Here is a 20,963-nt window from a genome sequence, read left to right as displayed (position 1 = left end):
CACGTGCGCGTTCGACACGCACCCGTGCAAAAGGGGGAGGTACCAGACCTGAACAAATTTTATTTGAAATGAGTATAAGAAAGACCTATTCCAAATAATTGATTTCGGGCCGTTTTTTCCAATAAAGTTGTACGAAAATAAAAATAATGTCTATTCGTTTGAAATAATAGTTTCAAATACTACGTTATTTTATTCAAATTTAACAAAAGAAATCGGCTTTTATTTAAAAGTTTTAAGTTATTTAGGAGAAATCAAAACAATCGTACGATTAATTTTTACGTTAAACTCGTTTCATACGGTACAAGGGTGAAAACAACGAATCGATGCGATGCGTTAAGGTATAATCACATCAAGGAAGTACATCGTTTTGCAACTTACACCGTTCACTTTTGTTACGTAGAGGAATCGTGTCGCACGTGTCGGAGTCTCTCTGTCGAAAGCTCGGCACAAGTGGTCGGTCACCTGGTCTTAATCGTCGCTTTCTGTAGCTGGCGGATCGTCTGAAACCGAACAGGATTGTCTCGTTAAAACTTTCGAAAGGCTAACCAAGTGAAAAGCTTCCTCGGAAGTGGATTCTTAGACGAAAATTCTGTCTCTGTTCGTTTCCTTATTCAGCTGCTGATTGTCTTCCCATTGTTCGGAGCACGTTTAGTCTTCCTACCGCTTGATATTCCCTTTCTTCTGCCTTTTTTCTTTTTAATCGCATTACGCTACATTGCACCGTGAAAAACTGTTACGCAAACACATATCTAAAGCTAGCGCTACGTAGACCGAACGCTTCTTACAGAAAATATAAAAGTCTTACACTGTCTATTAAAATTATATAAACACTTCCTCTTAATTAACAAATATAAAGAACGAGAAGACTTCTGTCAGCTTGAATACAATAATTACAATTAAAACCAATACCCTTTTCGCATCCTCCAAACTCGCAGGAATGTATTTTGCATTCGCCGTTTGGGCTAGGCTGCTGTAGTCTCTATATAGGACGTATTGATCCCTCAGCCACCGTTTAATCGTCGTTATTCTCTCTTGCAGTTCAGAAACTTCGAATTGGGATTTTAAGCTGACGTCCGCCAATTCTGTTCGCAAAGAATATCGAATGATTATTCATTGAACCGTATATTTTGTAAAAATTGATTCGACGAATTTCAAAATTTCTCCGAGCCTAATTTTTGGGGAAGTATAAGTGTCGCAGTCAAAGGGTTAATAAAAGAGTGAAAGCAGTGATGCGACGTACCAGGTTTTACGAACGCTGCAATTTTTGGGAACTCGAGCGGTTTGAAAGAAGCCAGCTTGGAAGACGCGATCGCATCTCCGGGGCCGAATTCTAATCGCGTGCGTTCCAGTTCCAGCAAGTAATTACGGATGTCCTCGCGTTCTTGCTGCAGCCTCAGGGCAGCAGCTTGCTTTCGCAGACGATGCGATTGTCTGCAGTCGAATCGCGAATGCTTTTCCTCCACTTTCCCGCGGCTCGACGCCGACGGTTTCCTGACTTTCGACGATTTGGATCCTCTTTTCACTTTGTTCCTCTTGTTGCTCCTTTGCTCTTTACTGGATTCCTTCAACTAAAATAATATTGTGAGACGTGGAATCATTTTTGGAGGATTTTAAATTTCTATCGATTAAAATAAGAATTTGTTGCTTAAAAATACATTGGAATTTACAATGGTGATCGTAAAATAAAACTTGGTCTTAAGGAAGGTCACTCGTTACCTGTATAGACTAATCTACATATAAATACAAAAGTATCTCAACTTGAAATTGCATTATTTTAACATTGACATTTATTATTCTCACATTTTCTAGAGAGCCAGTCGCATTATCATCAGCCTCGTCGTTCTCAACTGTCTGATACGCAGCCAATGGCAGCCTTACTATGGTCCCACATTTTTGGCAATTTCTAGATTTATCATGAGCGTTCCTCGGTGCGCGAATGGTCCTGCGTCGCCTAATAATGGCGTCAATCGCATCTCTGTTCAGTTCTCGCAATGTGCATGTGACGTCTGAAGTTTTCGGAGTTTCTCTCAAAAGTACCTTGCTGGAAATGGTATTTGATTCCACGTTTCGTACATCATTCTCTGATGCCCCCCTCTCCATATCAATGGTTTTGATATCGCTTGCTTTCACCAATGTTTCCAATTCTTTTTCGTTCTTTTGCTCTGCGATTTTCCTAAAAGTGTCCCAGAATTATGGTTTAAATAGCAGAAGAAATGAGTAGATAAAAGTAGATACTTTTACTTTAAACACTCTTAAAAAATTAATTTCCAACTTCCGGTTCTTTACACTAATTCTGGGACAGCCTGTATAATAGTTAGTATTAACCCCTTTCTACCAACTACCAAATTATTATCACAGAGTATTTCTTACCCGATCTCTGACAAGTTGTTTTCTCGTAACACGTTATCCTCGTTTTTGTTTTCCTTGTGTTTCGTTAAACTCTCGCGAACAGAAACCACGGGAGATTCACTCTTCTCCCGTGACTCGTCCGTGTTTTCGTTGGACGACTTCCGGTGTCTCTTAATCCTTCGCGGCTGCTTCCGCGGATGCGTCGACGTTGTCTGCTTCGATGTTTTCAAGAGCGTGATCGGCGTTACTTGGTCGACGTACTCCGTCGTCTTGACGTAATTCGATAGCTCCTCGTCGAGCTCGATATCACACTCGCTCGTGTTCTGCATTATTTTCGGCGGGACCAGTTCGATGATCTCTTTCACTTTGGACGAACCGTCTCCGAGGCTTTGGGACACAATTTAATTAATGTTTTTCTAAGTAATATCGATGTGGTTCATTTTTGTGAAGAAAGTTAAGGGGGAATAGCGTATCTGTAATTTTCCAAAATCTCGACTCGAATTACCTATCGTCAGTCACAGTCTTCTGCACACTCTCGGTTCGCTTGTGGCTTGTAATCATGATTTGCTTCACACCAGACCTAATCGTAATCCGGACTGGCTTTTCCGTTGATGCCTTCATCGACCGGTTCTCCATAGAACTCAACGAGGCCGTGGAACTGAAATCCTCTTCGAACGTGTCGCTCTCGTATTCCTTCGATGACTCCTTTGATAAATCTCCGACCTCGTTCATTGCTTTGGACAGCTCTGAGATGATCTCGCTCCTTTCGTCGCTTGTCCCGAGGACTTGGTCTATGGTTACTCCATCATCCCCAATGTTCGACTTTTTAATGCTGTTTTGCACCATAGGCTCTTGTGACGTGTTTGGCTTTCTGCGGCTTCTTCTTGTCATTGAGTCGACGTCCACCGACTCAATTGCCTCTGAAACTAGAATTCGACCTGTATAACTGAACGCTCCATAAACGTTTCATGTATCATTCAAATAAGGGAAATACTTGAACTTTATTCAATTGAATCTATACATACTTGGTTCGAAATAAATGTTCGTTTTTAATGAAAATAAATATGACGATGCAGTGTGACTGCTCGAAAAAAAAGGGGAACCCTGGGGAGGTTTAGACGGAGCGAGCGGTATAATACAGTCGGTAGTTGGCCCTTGCCACTGTCCCCACTAGCTTGTAGGTGGCTCGCCAACTCCCGAGCAAAAGTCTCTACAAATATCTCACATTTCCCTTCAACTTTTACTCACCGATGACTGACTGTATTTCAGAACCATCCGAGGTTTCGGAAAGAATAGTAGCAATCGAAGATTGCTCGTTTTTGGCAAGATTCACAGATTCTGGTGTCTGGACTTGAACTTTGTCCTCGGCATGAAAATTATATTCCCTCGAGGTGGAGTTTAGGTTTGAGACGGGTCTGGGTGATTTTTTTCCGGTCGAGATATATCTTTCTTTCAACTGAACATCCGTATCCTCGTCCGCCAGAGAAGTTTTAATGCTGATCGTACAAAAATCCTCAGACGAATTCTTCGGTCCGGATCCAGCTGTACTGTTCGGGACATCGTCGCCTTTTCCGACGAGACTCGGCATCCTCACTTCTATCTTAGACTTACAATTAGGGGAACTCTGAAATGTGAAATTTTTGTTTCGAGGTTCAACGAAATCTAATATAAACAAATTCGTCGCCTCCCAGTCGATACTAGAGCTGCCGCGTAAAATCCGTTGGTAACCGAAACCGAGAGTCGACTCTCGAGTTCAAACAGTTAAATCTATCGCTACCTTCGACCTGGCTTTATCTCCAGCGTCGGCGGCGACAAACGTCTCAACGATGCCACATTTCTCGTCGTCGGAAATTTTCGAGTCGAATCGAAGGTGTGTCTTCGGTGTGTCTTCGATGGAACTTTCGGTGCTCACGTTACACTGTCCCCGTTTGCTCTCGTTGCACTTAATGTTGTACTTCCTATCCATCTCCTTCAACCGCATCAACGCAGCTGTCGCCTTCGAACCTATCATGTTTACTCTTTTTTTGTATACCACACACACACGTGTATATCTACGTATACGTGTACATCTCCTTTTTATCGAGCCGTTTTTTAAACAGAGGACTCCTCTAGTTTTGACAGCTCTCACTGGTTTCACTTGTAGATTTTCGTGCACGTTGCACTCAGACTGAGGTGAGGTTGCTGGAAGTCGTTGCCAAGGGAACGATTCGTACACAACACCGATCGAAATACGATACGTTCGCTTGGGAGCCGGAACACGTTTCAACGTACACGTACGTATATTTTACTTACTTACTAGCGACCGTTATTGGAATTGGTAAGTGGTTTTATCGCCGGAAAACTGGATTTCTGTCGAACCATTTTGTCAAGTATGTAATATGACATGTATGTACATATAAGAGGTGAACTGTGGGTAGACGGACGTTGGATCGGGCAAACTAACTGTCCAGTAGAAATGGTTAACATACTAACAAGTATTCGAATAAAACGTAGTACGAATGAAAAAGTCGATACTGCCTGTTCCTTATATTTTTTTATTTCTTTATGAAGTTACGAAAAATAGCGTGTCTGTAAATAATAAAAATAGTATAGCTGTTTAAATAAGTGTCCCAGTGTAATTTATAGTAAAGATGGTTTCGCGCCTTCGAAAGACTTCCATCCGAACGTCGATAACGTAGTACGATGAGCGACGATGAGCAACGATGACAAGCGAACGACGGTGGTCGTGCGAAGAAAAAGAGGGGGGGAAAAGAGAGAGGAGTAAGAAGACTGGAAAGAAAACAACTGGGTGTCGTCGGAGTGAGACTCCCAAAAGACAACAAACACGATAAATAAATATAAATTTAAATAAAGATAAAAAAATGTATACCTAGTTATTACCATACAAAGTGAATTTTAACGAAAGTTCGGCAATTTTAGGGCTAGACCATGTATATGTATATGTATACTAGTCATTAGGTGTATGTGAATCGTGGATTAGGACTTTTAGTTTATAGGCGTGTAGAGTGCGACATAGAGTTAAACATTGTGTCGCCTATGTTTTCTTCAAATACTTTGTATATTTTCACTATAAATTAAAATAAAATGTAACGTTCTCTATAATACATTCATCTTATAATTTCAATCATCTTAATACGACAAACATTACTAGAGTGTAAAACTGTAAACATTGTATCACATATTTATTTCCTTTAAGCAGTTTAAATATATCGTTGCTATAAATGAACGTAAGGTGTTATGTATTCCATGATACATTTTCCTTGCAAGTGTCATTTTTGTTAGGTATTGTTCTCGCAAATTTAATCTTCTAGTTTGTAATGAATTTAAAAAATGTCCACTTATTAAAACACCGACGTCATGTCTCTGCAATTTTGTTAGTTGCTGTAGGTGTATTACGCCTAGAATGCAATGCTTCGAGGGATTACACTACTATGGAAAGTTTGAACAAATAGACTTTTTTAAACATTTTTCTCAAGTAGAAATTGGCAAGAATATTTTTCATCCAATTCCATGTGTATACTCGGACAAATAATACGATTATTAGGATTATTAGTATATGTAGGATACTTAGAGGCGTATTTTATAAATAATAAAATAAATGTATATGTACTTGGTTTAAAACAATAAAAAATTTCGCATCTTCTGATGTCCACAGCTGTGGAATCCCTTAAAATATTGGTTTTTTGTGCACTCTCTTCGTCCAGATCTCACGGACAGGATTTCTAAGCGTAACCCCGTTCATAGAATTGTTTTAGGACAACTTTCTCATCTCTTTTACAAAATCTATAGAATTATTTTTGTCGTCGAGTAACGACGCGTTTCGAAACAAAACACAGCTACGACTTCAAACTGTTTTTCTTTTGCACTCGTACAAGTACATCGGTACTCTTGAATATAGACGATTAAATGCTGCGACACTATAGTGTAATGACGATAGTTCATTATTATAGCTGCGAATTAGTTTTTCGGAACGTTTATTACTGTCATAAAAAATCGTGGACGTATATAGCTTTCCGAACAGAATATGACCGACGTACTTCCAACAATAAATACTTGTCTCGTGTTCGCTCATTTTCTGACTAGCTTAAGAAGTATACGATTCTATTAGGTTGTTGCATATGAAATGTTCGATTAGCCGATCTCGATAAGTTATCTCCACGTTACCGTGTCATTGTGGTAGCATATGTTACGTGCGATCAAAGAGATTACATTACATACGTTGCGGTAAATGTGATAAACTGGAGATTATCCATAATCTCCACTAAAGTTGGTAAATGTGATAAATTATGGAATATTTATCAAATTCACCGGTGATTCTATATAATCCCCAGCTCGTAATGGGAAATGCGATAAACTTGTAAATGCATATGCTGTCTAGATGGAAATACTGTCCGAGTAGGTTTAATTTCTTTGATTCGATTACTGAAAAGTATCGTCACCCATTCCTGGCTGACATGGCGACCAACATGTTAATGTGACTGCGCAAGCGTTCTTACAGAATAATAATTCGTATTACACTTTTTTCGCCCAACTTTTGTTGACCTTTGACTTCGTCGTGACTAGAAACGAACGTTTTAACAAAAATGGAATAAATGCACTCGCGCAAAAGTGCAACGAATCTGTCGATGGTTACTTGGATAAATAAATTTAATATGCAACAAAAGTACAGATGTTCAAATCTTTTGTAAAAAATCGAATTTCATATGCGATTCATATGCAACAACCTAACAGCTCCTCGACGGTTGTCGACATCGATGCTACAACGTTTCGACACAGAACAACGACACTTAATTACAATTTACGGTATTCGATTACGATTATTATACGAGATTTAGGTAACTTAATGTATGCCCGAGTCGTGTGTTGGAGACTCGAGGGTTTGGCACGAATTATACATATTTCGTTCGTTCGGACGCTCTTTTGAACTTTTGATTCATTTTTTCTTTTCGCACTAGACAGCTCAGATCAGTTTTACGGAAATTCGCGTGTCAGTCCGAGGAGAAGGAGGAGTGGAAATTCCAGGACTAGAGAAACGATTCGTTCTACGAGAGTTATTGTAGGGTGGAACGTGGTGCTCGAGGAGATACAAAACTATCAGACGAATACGTCATTCCATAAAAAAGCAGCTCCTAGTCCATAGAACGATCCATAAAGTTGTGCTATACGACTAACGATAATCATTCCCAACTATGTATAACTTAATACGGAGGTATTCGCGGATCACAATTACGATTGAAAAATTATACTTCCAACATCGAGAAATGTTGACGTAAACGTTTCCTATAAATACGACTAAAACGTGCAAGTCCAGTGTAGACTAACATTCGCTGATAAATACTCTATGCAAATACAGATTAAGAGTTAATTAAACACGTGCATAGAAGATTGTCTATGAACCAAATAAAGTTCGCACGAGTAGAAAAAGATTACACGGTTGTTTCGAAGAAACGGGCCACAGAGTCTGTATAGAAACGCGTGTGTTTGTTGCTGTACAAGCAGAAAATTATCCACGCATTTCTGGACTCGTCCTAGACAAGTAGTAATGTTTGTTCGATTCACAACAGATCAAACAAACACAAGAGTTAGTAGTACAAGCATGGACTGACTTTATAGAAATTTATCTTTGAGCTTTAACTGTTCAGGTATAGATTTCCATTACATTTTATCCTTCAAATATTATTTTATAGCACTTAAGCAAGAAGAACTAACGAAGTATAGCAAGACGAAAAGTGGGACAATTATTTCGATTAGGTGTAAAATAGCTCAGGCTTGTACCACTGTTTCGTTTTTCGTTCGCGTTTTACCCGAACACGATTCCCTTCACGGATCGCAACCACTAGTTTGAGTCTGTTTGTGCAACAAGTTGCTGTTGTGCACGTTCGCGCACGCACGCAAAAATCATTCTCACTTATTTTCTAATAACGAGGACTGCTATGCTGCAGAGTGCTTTCTTATAGTTGGCAAAGGAATTGCACTTACCTAATTTACGCGCGCAAATCAGAGCCTCGCGGAAGCCTAACAATTCTTTACCATACAATCTCCGTACTACAAACGCTGTTTAACCCTTAGACGATCATGCTAGGTCGATCGCGGACCCTGGCTTATTATTTTCTTAGTAAATCGTTGGCTCAATTTAAAACGATACCTATCATTTAGACGATCTTTTGATCTCATTAATCCTATTCTGTTGTTACGTACTTGGGAGTTATTTAAATTGGCTGCGTCGAAGAAACTGAATTTTTATTTCAGAAATATAATGTTGCTACGATACATTCCTGCTATGTATAATAATATATATATATCGTAACGTTTTGGCATACTTTTTCGTCCAAGGGTTAAGAATATTAATCGTACTGGTTGCTTTCATGAATCGTTGTATACAGTTTATTTCGAATCGTTGACGGTATTATACGTGACAATATTGCTTTGTTAATATGGGATTTGCAAATACGGCGATTGTATCACACGATATTCTGGCATTTGGTATTTCAGCAACGGTGCGTTCAGATTTGCACATTTTCGCTGCCGAGTACTCCCCTAAGATTCCACTTCGACTAACGTGAAAATCGACAGCGATGAAACGGCGTGATCTAAACACAGCTAGCTCCGTTCCGTCGTGCAACTTGTCCGCACGATGAGCGGTATGCGACTTTATAAAATATTCTCTGTACTTCTTCTTCGCATTTATCGTGCTCTGTCATCCATGGTCACGCACGCACGCATACACGTTCGCTCTTTTACAAGTGTACAACATGTGTAATTCGAACGGTCTCGAAAATATGAAGTATCTCGTTATCAAAATAAAATATAAATTGGCAATAACGTTGTGGCTAGACGAATGCTCGCGCTGGCAATACATAGGAAACATCGATCGCCTTCTCTCCTACCTCCTCCACCTTTTTTTATTCTGTTTCGTGTGCACGAGATAATCAATATTATCGTTTCCCCGTCCCCAACCCCCCAACCCCCCAACCCCCTCCCCGCCCAACCCCACCCCTATCACAACTGTACAGGAAAGTTTTTCGCCTCGCGCGCTCACAGAGAGAAAAGCTCCGTCTCGAATCCAGGCGAATCAATTTAAACGAGTAAAACGAACCTCGTCGATTACACCTAGCGTCTGGAATACTAAATCGACGCTCCGACATTTTCCTTTGTTTTTTTCTTCTTGCAGGTTTAAGCGTTCCTAAACTCGTCTCGGCATCGGGAACTAATTGGGTCAGTTCCGAGTCGGCTCCAATCAACTCTGCGCGCCTTTTTTACACAGATTTCTCGCTGCGTATTAATCCTGGAGCCTTGGTCTACCCGTTTTTCTCCTCGAGCTCTTTTGTAGCTTTGAAATATTGCCACTCGGAGTATCACCCGCGCTTCGTGTATCTCGAAAACTTTCGGAAATTGCAACGGCGAGACCGTGACGCTCCAGAATTAATTATCGTTTCCCATCGATCGCCTCGGTTTCAATCGAAGATTTCTCGTTTCGGAAGTACCGTGAAGTTTCTTACGGAGGGATGGCACGGTCGTTTAAAACTTTCTGGCGCTGTTTGGCGAGAAATTCATCTCTGAGATGAGTCGCATTGCGCGTCGGCTGGCTGCATGGTCAGGTAACCGGGCTGGGTGTCCCGAAAGTGGGATCTGACGAGTAAACCCAAACCTAGCAGGACCACGGGAAGCCCGAGGAGGGCGCAGATGAGCTCTCCGGTGACCGACGGTGACCACGAGATGGAGCCTGTTCGAATTGTTTTATTTAGTTTTCCTCTGTATTTATCAACCGTTAGTTCTTAACTCTATGTACAAGGCTGTTTGACAATGTTCTGTCACGACTACCGTAGCACGATTCTACACCTTCGAATCGGTGGAGATCTGTTGAGCGATTTTAACTTGAACAAAATATTTCCTCTATAAGATATGTTTTATAAATCTTTTATATTTTATCTGAATAAAAATCACATGCTGTATATATTCCTAAAATAATAACCAAATAATAACCAAGAAAAATACAATAAGATAAACACGTACACGAGCCATTGCACGTTCCTAAGAATGAATAAATAAACAAGAATATATAATATTATAATGAAATATAATACAAAATAAAATCTCAAGTTAAAGATAAATATAATTTCAATAATTAACGACGCGCGTCACAGAAATGCGACACTTGACGTCGAACGTGTCCAAGTTTAATCAGGAGTAATAAAGTTGGAAGTGAAATTTTTGTTTGGAAACAATTTGATTCCAACATCGTTAACATCGTTGAACTGTTAAAAAATGTTCACTTACCACCGTGACCACCGACGTCCATTTTATAGATGCTCCACCAGATACCGGACAAGGGAAGGGAGACGGTTGTGGTCGCGATAGTGAAGACAGCACTTTCGCATATAGAGAGAAAGTTCAGCACAGAAATGGAGAAGACTACGTACGCGATCACGAAGGTCCATCCGTGGGTGGCAATGTTCGAGCAGGATTCGCTGGTTTTTACGTGACACGTTAGTCCGTGTTCGACTGTGCGGTATAGCTCCACCGGTGACAGACCCTGAAAATTATAATTTAACCCTTTATTTACTGAATTTATCAACAGTTTTTAAAATCTATTCGTCCAACTTGGTCTTGTATCATCTTGTACAGTTGTCTCTAACATCTTTTCCAAAGAAAAAAAGCTGTTTGATGGCGCTTTATAGTTGCTTGATTTTAACTTTTCTTCGCGACCTTTACTCTCCTTGCTACTTTGGAGTTATAGTACGAGTATTCCAATAGTATTCCCTTACCCTGCCTATTCCTGGCAGCGTGTCGATCCAGCACATGGTCAAAATGGCGAACAACGCTATCACATGTATGTAAACCAGGGTTTCGAGTATGGGTGGTTTTGGAATATGTTTCGGCCTGACCGTGGGGTCAGGATCCGTCACGTGCAACAGCCTGCCACCCTCCTCTTCGGAACCACGTCGTCGAATGTCTCGAGAAGACACCAGCCGTGACACCGTGTACAGAAAAGAGTTTTGTTGGCTTGCCATTATTTGACACATGTTCTGCTGCTGAAATCGGAGAAACGTATATCACTGGTTAATTCGACGCCATATTGGGTTTTATCCATGCTCCGTTGATCGATCGATCGATGATATTCAAATGGTAAAGCATGTTACGAAAATACTGTCTAACATAAGTGGGTTTGGAGCCGAATTGACCAACGGAGCATTGTGCGCGACTTTAGAAACGAATAACTTTGAAACCGTTGGACTCGTAACGTTAAAACTTATATTTATGAATTCTAGGCATGAAGAACTACTACATGAGAAAAAAAGCAAGTTAATAAATTTGGGTGGGTCAAAATAAAGTTGAAGCAAAGTCGTCATTCGTTCTCCCATTCTAAACAGTGAATGTTTCACGCAAAGTTGGCGGTCTTGCCTGCGGTGTCTTTGTTAACTAATAACTGAACTCCTACCTCGGTGGTATAGTGATCCTCGAGGAGCGTGAAGAACATAGCAAACGCGGCGAGAGCACCGACATAGACGAACGTCCAAACAGCCCTCGCGCCCCAGGATCCTTTCATCGCGGCGGTATGAGCCGAAACTTCTCTGCCTCTGCATCGAAATTCGTCGCAGAGCCCGTAGTCGACGCTTATGAACAGACCCACTATTATCGTGGTGCTCGAGAAAATCCGTTGCAGACTCATCACTGCAACAAGACACTTGTCCTGATTCGCAAGAAACGAGAAATACAGGCAAACAAAAAGAGTTTGCTTCTTATTCGATCGAAGGGCAAAACAATTCAGCCGGACGAATCTTTAACTCTTAACGAGGTTCCTCGGTCGGCTTCAAGGATACGAAATAAGTTTCAAAGAAAAAATGTCCGTATATACTTGGATGGTTAATTTCTGAAATTGTTAATCTAATTATTTCTTTACCTTGGATAGAATAAGAGAGATCGATAAGAAACGACGAGATCGGAAAGCTTACTTTTTCGACAGAAGAAGAAATAGTAGACCAGAGAGAAGACCAAGGTGATGCCTTTAATCGGATCCTGCAGATGACACAACACTCTGTTCTGGTCCAAAGAGAGGGTGATGAGTATGCCGGAGAGGGCATAGACGGAGCTTATTTTGAGTAGGGCGCAGCGGGGTATCTTGATTCGCATGCTATTGGGAATCAGCGCCGGCGGTGGAGACACTCTCCCCACGATGAAGCATATGATAGCCAGGAAGAAGGTCGAGCTCACGGCAGTGAAAAGGAGCCCTGAGGACACAACAATTCTCTGAGAAATTCGAGAATAATCGTAACGATATATATATAATGAAAATGTTCAAAGCACGAACAATATTCAGAATACTCTGTCCAATATTTTCCGAGTCATCCTATATATATATACAATATATTCTTAAAGGGAAAGTCTAGGTAGGATGACTCGGAAAATATTGGACAGAGTATTCTGAATATTGTTCGTGCTTTGAACATTTTATTTTAAAAGCGTCTCGAGAAGTTGGCGCGAATAGAAATTTCAATCGACATGAAACATTGAAAAACATTCAAAGAACAGAAAACTTTCAACTGTGTGGATAATTGATCCGATACAACAAAGATTACTGCGCCTTTTGCTCTGTACCTGTATAAGAGTTGGAAACAGTGCTGATGCTCTCCAGATAAAGCGGATAGGTGACAATCAAAAATGTAATGGATACTACGACGGTCAGGAGGGTGGCGACGAAGCTGAATTTTTGCCATGCCACCCTATCTGTATCGAACAGCTTATCGGAGGACTGATAACCGACATATGGCGATTCTTCCGTGTCGGTGTACTCCTCGATCTCGACGTCGCTCCCAGTACATCGGAGCTCCTCCTGTTCCTCATCGTCGACCATCGTCGAGACGCAACCCGCAAGGCCCGCCAGTTTTCTGGTTTACCCTCTCACGTTGCTGAAACAACCAACACGAATTATTTCGTCTCGGCCTACAACTAGCTGTGCCCGCGTGAAATACACTCTTCTTATTCTACATACACGACTCGTCAGCGCTGATTACAGCAAAATAAAAATAAAAACATCTACGCTGGTCGGTAGCTGCCTGGCGACGCAAGAATCCCATCTGTAGTATATTTGGGTTTACGCCGATAAAGTAGCCAAGCAAATTGAAAACGAATTTTTATCAAAATAAGACATAGCCTATGTTACTCAAGGATAGTGTAGCTTCGTGTTACAAAACAAATGTTTAAAATCGGTTCGGTAGTTCCGGAGATTGGCACGTTTAAACAGACAGACGGACGAACGACAATTTTCCAAAAGCGTGTTTGGCTTTTAGCATAGTTCGAAATCATAGACACTTTGATTTTATTTATATGCATACGTGGAAGTAGGTGTAAAGTGTTTGTGCCGCGTAAAAGAAGCGAGGCTATGCGAGAGCCGCCACGTGTTCAAAAGTAGGTAATTGTCCTGAAAGAAAAGAAAATACAAGTATGGCAAGTTCGAGGCAACCGATCGCTTTTAAGTGAAACAGAAATATGTGTATCATCATTTTTTATTGCGGTTATCGTTGATGTGCCTGAGAGGAGCAGTTTGATTAAAACGTTAATTTTGTCTGTGCTGTGAGGAGCAGTTGATCCGCTGGGGGTTAATTCCTTCTTGAGTTTGGTGGTTTTGAGATCTATAGTTTGAGATCAAAACATAATTATCCATTGTGATCGTTAGCCATAGTGCTCCCTTGCAGTAATCCAGTAGCATGCGTAACCCGACACGCGTGCTTAGCGCGGAGGTAGTCGCATAAGATGTTTCTAAAGTTTGCAGGCGTTACCTCGGAATCCTATGAACATTGTGAAATCGATAATCGACAACACGCGTAAAGCTGGCGTGCATCATTTCGTGGGTCTCGGGATCAAAAATACTACCAACTACCAATCAGTGCCGGTTTCAACAATATTGACACCCTGGGCAAGATTATCGTGGCGGCCATTCGAGGGTTAACATTTTTAAGAAAAAAAGGCAAGGTAATATGTATGAAACGATGAATCTGTAGTTAGATAGTGTAGTACAATATGTGTATTCGCATACCAGGGACACCGGGCTGCAGCGCCCCCTACAAATCTAGCGCCCTGGTCAATTTTGCTCGACCGCCCCCATCCCTTCAACCCCGGCCTTGCTAATAATAGCTAAGCGAATATCTTTCGCTAAGTGTTGTAAATATAAAGAGGTCACGATTGATCCGGAATGGCGACTCGATATTTACGCGGTGACAATTTGGAATCTTCTTATTTCATTTATTCGCATATCAAGTGCGACCGGAAGGTTATCACGGGTTGCAATAAATTGACGAAGTATTCGACTGACTGTAAACGCTAACGATGCTTATTTGCAGAATACGTAACGTCAAAGGCCGATGTGTATTTTTCGTGCGATACGTGTTCAACTGGAAACGATATTCGAGCAGTGCGAAAGTGCTGTTAAATAATAGCGCGATACACACAGAATCGTAAAACAAAGTTCCATTTTCTGTGCAATTGTTTTACTTCCAGCTGGAACGAGTTCAGAAGAACAAGGTTCTTGAGCACACTTCCACTGAAAGTACTGAAATATATTTGTAACGAGTTTGTCTTTCGCGCCTGCAGAACATTTTAATATTTCTCTTCGCTTCGTCCGTCTGCTGTTTTATGCTTCGCAGTAGCATATTTACCTTCATCGTACTACAATTCTGCGTGGTCTATAATTCATCCCATAATTTACGATAGCAAACGAAGCTTTATTTTGTCGAGATAGTCGCGATTCTACGCGTTGGACGATCTCGGCTCGTCGTCGAGCAAATCAAACGAAACTATTTTACTAAAGGAAAACAAAATTTATATTAATATTAATTTCTAAAATTACTCGGTCATTTTTTAGTACCATTCGTTTCTACACATTGATATTAAAACTAAAAAAGCCGAATTATATTTGTAACATCTCGAGGAAACGACGGGATTGGAAGTTGAATAAATGGAAAACAGAAAATGAATATTAAACTCTGAAGCTTTCAATTAAGTCCGAATGGATTAAGAAGGTGAGTCCAGTTGGAATCGTCAAGTTACTTCCATTAAAGCGGAAAATTAAGAGAAGTTTCTTCTATTAAAAGTAACGGAACGTATTCACGGTGTATTTAATGAAACGTTATATAATAAGATTTAAATTTACTTTGGAAACGAATGGCGATGCAATTTAGAAAATAGTAAACTTCCAGTCAATCGTCGCGATGAATTTAATCGACTGGAAAAACTCGAATTTATTCAAAATAAATAAAATTCTTTTCGTTGAACAAGTAAAGGGTGTATAGGGCGAATCGATAACAACTGCCACCAGAGGAATATATTATTAAATAAGATTACAGTTGTAGATTTTATTACCACAGATACGCAGCAAATTGTGAAAATTAAGGAAACGAGCATAATCGCCAACTTTGAAGTGCTACATCTTAGAAAATAATCATTATATTTGGAGAGCACAAATAGTTTTTTTGTTGGAGTGTTGTATATATATATATTGTATATACATTATGACAGTTTCATGAAAATCTAATAATTTTTTATAAATATATACGTGTCAGCCATGTTGGATCCGTCATTTTTAATGTTTCAATTCCGATATCAGATAAAAAAAAAAGAAAAAAAAAAGCTATAATTTTGGCTGTATTTTTGGCCATCCGGAGTCCGGATTCCAGACTACTGTGGCGCCGTGCCGCCCCACTACGCGGACAATGAAAAACCGCGCCGACGTCATCGTGTTGATAGACAATTTTCGCAAAGGAAATTCCATTACGTAACAGTAGAGGTCACGATACGGCGTTATCTGTTAGAAAAACTGCATCGATAACCGCGATAAGAGTTCAATCCTTACACGATACTTTAAACCGGGCAATAGATACGGATATACCACCGCTATCGTAAAGGTGGCGTTAAAATTCAATGGAAAGCCTCTTCATTCCAGACGCGAGATTTCTCCCAGAAAAATTCCGTCGTGAATAATTGCTATTCAGTGGATTCGACGGTCCTCCAATCGATAAAATCGCAACGACCTGGCGTTTGCTCTCTTTCTGTCCCCAATTTTTCCAACGTGTATCGGCGAGAAGCTTTTTAACGGCGATAGCTTTCCAGCTGATCGATTAACTTTCAGCTTTTATATTCTCTACGTGTAACGGTACATGTGTACATTACATATCCGTTAGATTCTCATATGCAGGGTCTGCCCGTTAGACGACAGTGGAAAACGTAACAAAATTGAACGAGCTGTTGTCGCTGGCATTTAAATGGCCCGCTGCTTTACACATTTTGACTATCGAGTGGATTTTCAGTGAACCCTTATGGGAGCACGTTGCAATTCGAATTCAACTATTTACGAAATTAGCAATGTTAAGCGATCCCTTCGATCAGAGAGCTATTACTGTCACCTTCCGCCACTTTGTTCCGTTATGAAGAAGTAACAAGCGACATTTAACGCTGTAATTACCGTGCCAGTCAGTTTGATCGATGTATAAAGTTGTTCATTATGAATTGCCACATAATTGGTCTCGCAAATGACACTTAGATCGCGTATTAACCAGACGAGTACACTCGTTTGACGAGTACACTCGTCATGGAGATGTGGCAGTATTTCGTTTCATGACAAGTCTACTCGTTATTTATTATAATCATTTAATTTGGAATTTCAGATCGAGATTTCATTATTTCTCAAGTTTCTGTCTCGTATGTACTAAACGACAATGTAAACGAAGATATAACAAACTTTAATTAAAATGTCAATAATTAGATCGTTTAGTTTAGTTGAAGTTAGTCATGAAAATAAAATGTTAAACGTCAAGTTACTTATGAAAGAAGAATATGTCAGAGTTATTTAAAAAAAATACATGGTACAAATAAATAGTAGAATTCTGAACGTAATAAATGTTCATGCAAAAGTCCATGCTCGATTCGTGCCATAATAATTTACACGAAAAATGGTGAAACGAATTTACGAGAAATACGTTCAACTTTCGTTTTTATTCCGTTTGCGTAGCATTTCTCGAGGTTTCCGAAACATGGAAAAATTCCAGAAATGGGTTAAACTCCGGACGAAAGCTTCATCCGACGCTTTACGTCGCACTCTATCCCATTGTTTTCCAAGACTCGAGTTGCGCTCTGACTCGGGCCACTTGTGACAAGTAGAGTTGCTAGTAATTAGATTCTTTTGTTCCCGCCTTAAACGCGGTCCTACCACTTTTTCTGCCATCGCGTTGCGTGTTTGTAACGTTCAACTGTGCAATCTGCCATCTCTACCCACAGAAAAGCAGTTAAAGGAAAGCAATCAATGGCCACGGAAACATCAAGAATTAGCGAAATTACAGCAGGACTTGGATTATCCGAATTAATCGGGGGACATGGGTGTTCGGATAATGGTATATCTTTTGTAATTTTTTCAACCTGATATTCCTGTACAAAATCAAACATAACAAATAGAAGCAATATTAATTATTATTTGTTTATAGTCACAGGAAACTTACGCTATTTTATAACATTTAAAATTGTTTTCTTCTTTAGATTCTTTATATAAGCAGTTTTGCACCTTAATTTCTTATCCCAAGATTTACAAGTTTTCTTATACATTGAAACTTTCTCCATAATTCTTTGTCTTTAATAATATAAAATATAAATTTATATACAAGTAGAAAGTCCTGCCAAAAGAGATGTTATTTTCGACAGGGTGAACGTCCGACGACACGTTGAAGAAACAAGAGATAACGTGACCATTATTCAGGCCAGAAATGAACAAACGTTGGGTCACGGAGTGCAAACCCTGGCGTGCTGTACAACTCGGGAACGAGACACTTTAGCATCGAGTGTGCTCGTGGGATTATAAACTTGGCGCGTCGTTGTCCACGGACAAGATCAGGAAAGTTTTGTGTAATTCTACGAGAAACTCTGACCAATTTTATCCGAATTAGTGCAACTTTGGCATCACCGGCCAAATTATCTCATCGATTCTGTTTTTCTCTAAGGCTGGCTGTTAAATTGTAACTCTGAACAGAATCATTCCAAGCGTGTAATTAAAACAGACAAATATTAAGGGAAAAATATTAACTCGTCTAATTTGTATTCATTGCACAACTTGAACGAAAATTTAGTTGCAAGCAACGAGGTGCGTAGTATGCCCCTGTCAGATGGCAACCTAGCCTGGTGCCTAGCCAGTTTGTAGGCTCGAGTGCTACGTCGTAGGTGCGGCATCTATTGTGCGCAGCCTATACAAGCCTGTTTGTCGATTCGGTTGCCCTCTCATAGGCGCAGAAAAACTAATTGCAACTGTAATTTTATCAATTACGCTTCTTTGCTGTTATTCTTCAATTTTATCAAACAATCTCTTTTCAATCTTTAGCTAATCTTTAAACAATACTGACTTTCTAGCAAAACGGTCAGTGATTTCTGCGACGATATTACATAAGAAATTCACTATATGGAAGCTACATCATGAATTTTATCTCTTGTTCTTTTCCGTGGACTCCTTTTTAGTAGGATAACACGTTCCTGTTATTTGCACAGTTTTTCCCCAAGTTCATTCGTGCGTTTCTCGTGGCTTTTGTTCTTACTCATTTCTGTTCTCCAACTTTTTAACACATTATGAAATGTTTATTATTGTTAGGAGAAAATCCACAAACCATGTGGTTGGAATATCGAATAGGACGTACCCGTTCTAACCTGACAGTTGAAAATGTTGTGTTCTTGTGCATAAAAATCCATTGGTTAAATGTTTCGCATTAATTATTTTGCACAATTGCACAATTCTTTTCCTTAACGGGGCATTTAGCAACGACTGTTTCTCTTGCAACGGCGTTTCCTTTTTCTCTTTACTTTTATTGGTATCGGTTCTGGTAGATATTGATTTCCTTTAGGAATTTTATTGGTTTTTCTATGTACTCTGTTAAGGCTGCGGATAAATTTATTTACAAGTTTTTCATACGTCTCGTTAATTCTTTTCATTCGAGACGATCGAAAAAATGATAAATATTAGAATTCTATATTTACCGTTGAGTGAAAACTGGGTGTGTAAACACAGAATCAATATAATATATTTATTGTAAAGAAAGAAAATACAAGAGGAATAATTGGTATGGAAAATAAAAGAAGCTGGTATGGCACAACTGGTCTGTACGGAAGTTGTAACCGAACTGAAACAAACATGCTGCAACGATTCCAGTCTGTAAAACAGAATTACATTGGAACACAGTTTTCAATATTTACAATTAACAGAATAAATATAATAAATACGTAAATCTATTTCTATCTTTTAATTTCTTAGAATTTTTTCTTCTAAATATTTGCGAACACATGTAATATATGGTACGTTACGGTTCTTTCGCTTACATACCGTAAACGCCTAAAGAAGCATTTAATTTGATTGGATGTTTTCAATTACATCGAGAACGGCTCGAAAGCGTTTTACGTTTACGATTAATTACATGTACTCGACGCTAAAGCCGCACGAACTCGAAGGACCAATAAACGACATCCGATACACAAACAGTTGACAAGTGCAAACAGAAGATAGATCTCGTTAACTGTTAGCCACGTCCGCGCACGTTTTAATCCCTTGGTGCTTACGCTTACAATTAGCTGCAGCGAGTAGTACTGTCTCTTTTCTTAAATATACTACACTCTGTTTTGTCGCAACTGCAATCAAATTGCAATAAAAAAAGTTGTTGGAAATATAATTTAAATTATTGTGAAAATTAATTTACACACCTAGTCAAATTAAAGTCGCGTATGTATAATTAAAAATTCTGATTTGCTCGTCCTTTGCCAAACCTTTATCCTTTATTAAAAACACAGTACATACAGTCGTATCGTATATGTATACATGTATGCATGTTCAAGTATTGGTTTCTCACGTGTTTAACTATTACTATTTCTCGAAATATATTGTTCAAGTACTACGGCTAGTCCCGCATATTTTTAAAAGCTTGTAGAAAATCATAAATCCACTTGATTTATTAAAATGTTTGTTTGTAATCGATTTAGAATTGCGCTATTCTTTAAATCGAGTTCATATTAATTTATCAAAGTCCAAGTCGAACATGATGTAGTTTTAATTTTGTTCAAGTACCAATTGTTGTACCTTACACTATGTTGATGTTTCGACAACATGAATCATCTGAAGAAACTAGTGTGTCTAAAACTCCGTTTTAATACTGTACGTGAGTCGAGCATATCGTCCAGTAGGTATACATATACATACATGTACAAGGACGGGGATGGAAAGTTGTTAAGAAGAATTGATGTAGTGAATAAAGGGGGAAAATGAAAAAGGTCGGTGAGGTGTTGGTCTGTCAATGAACTCTACTGCGACTTACCCTCGAAACCTAACCTGACTCCGCCCAGTGTGCCACACCGAATCAGCTTCGCTTCTTCTGACGCGTTCCTTGTTCGCGGACACTCCGACAACTTCGATATATTCACAAACCCGAAAGGTCCAAGTACTCGGTTGCGTTTTTCACGAGGACCGCGAAAATCCAGCAAAAACCGCGACTTCGTCCCATCGTGGGACGAGAACTGACTTCGATGCGAGCTACGCGGACTAGCGCGCAGTGCTGTGTTCGCTGGGAGCATAATCCACCAGAGAGAGAGAGAGCTGCTCGAGT

General features: G+C 39.7%; 2 protein-coding genes across 4 annotated transcripts; both read right to left on the bottom strand.

Annotated features, from left to right (window-relative positions):
• Nucleotides 1-218: 218 nt before the first annotated feature.
• On the bottom strand, nucleotides 219-4,493 carry LOC128879192 (uncharacterized). Of its 2 annotated transcripts, XM_054128112.1 has the most exons (8): nucleotides 4,127-4,493; nucleotides 3,598-3,973; nucleotides 2,855-3,275; nucleotides 2,371-2,736; nucleotides 1,801-2,173; nucleotides 1,241-1,568; nucleotides 910-1,082; nucleotides 219-500 (listed from the first exon to the last, which is right to left on the bottom strand). In XM_054128112.1, the coding sequence occupies exons 1-8, from the start codon at nucleotides 4,358-4,360 to the stop codon at nucleotides 459-461; spliced, it is 2,313 nt and encodes a 770-aa protein (XP_053984087.1). In that variant the 5' UTR covers nucleotides 4,361-4,493; the 3' UTR covers nucleotides 219-458. The 2 variants fall into 2 exon arrangements, with proteins under 2 accessions (XP_053984087.1, XP_053984085.1); XM_054128110.1 differs by lacking the exon at nucleotides 219-500 and having other exon boundaries at nucleotides 693-1,082.
• Nucleotides 4,494-9,518: 5,025 nt separating this feature from the next.
• On the bottom strand, nucleotides 9,519-20,953 carry LOC128879646 (uncharacterized). Of its 2 annotated transcripts, none has more exons than XM_054128979.1 (7): nucleotides 20,676-20,953; nucleotides 12,946-13,256; nucleotides 12,303-12,578; nucleotides 11,789-12,021; nucleotides 11,115-11,378; nucleotides 10,627-10,882; nucleotides 9,519-10,072 (listed from the first exon to the last, which is right to left on the bottom strand). In XM_054128979.1, the coding sequence occupies exons 2-7, from the start codon at nucleotides 13,199-13,201 to the stop codon at nucleotides 9,900-9,902; spliced, it is 1,458 nt and encodes a 485-aa protein (XP_053984954.1). In that variant the 5' UTR covers nucleotides 13,202-13,256; nucleotides 20,676-20,953; the 3' UTR covers nucleotides 9,519-9,899. The 2 variants fall into 2 exon arrangements, with proteins under 2 accessions (XP_053984954.1, XP_053984953.1); XM_054128978.1 differs by having other exon boundaries at nucleotides 11,115-11,381; nucleotides 20,676-20,949.
• Between the last annotated feature and the right edge of the window lie 10 nt (nucleotides 20,954-20,963).

Source organism: Hylaeus volcanicus, chromosome 7, assembly GCF_026283585.1.
Source record: "Hylaeus volcanicus isolate JK05 chromosome 7, UHH_iyHylVolc1.0_haploid, whole genome shotgun sequence".
Lineage (NCBI taxonomy): Eukaryota > Metazoa > Arthropoda > Insecta > Hymenoptera > Colletidae > Hylaeus > Hylaeus volcanicus.
The sequence above is the reverse complement of the archived record's forward strand: the minus strand, read 5'-3'. Positions and strand labels throughout refer to the sequence as shown.

Excerpts from the sequence above, each read along its gene's own strand:
- LOC128879192 (XM_054128110.1), bottom strand. The coding sequence starts at position 4,360 with ATGATAGGTTCGAAGGCGACAGCTGCGTTGATGCGGTTGAAGGAGATG. Across the intron at positions 3,974-4,126 it reads GAGATAAAGCCAGGTCGAAG|AGTTCCCCTAATTGTAAGTC; the intron begins GTAGCGATAGAT and ends TTCACATTTCAG. Across the intron at positions 1,569-1,800 it reads CGACTGGCTCTCTAGAAAAT|TTGAAGGAATCCAGTAAAGA; the intron begins GTGAGAATAATA and ends ATATTATTTTAG.
- LOC128879646 (XM_054128978.1), bottom strand. The coding sequence starts at position 13,201 with ATGGTCGACGATGAGGAACAGGAGGAGCTCCGATGTACTGGGAGCGAC. Across the intron at positions 12,579-12,945 it reads TGTTTCCAACTCTTATACAG|GGCTCCTTTTCACTGCCGTG; the intron begins GTACAGAGCAAA and ends TTGTGTCCTCAG. Across the intron at positions 10,073-10,626 it reads GGACGTCGGTGGTCACGGTG|GCTCCATCTCGTGGTCACCG; the intron begins GTAAGTGAACAT and ends CAATTCGAACAG.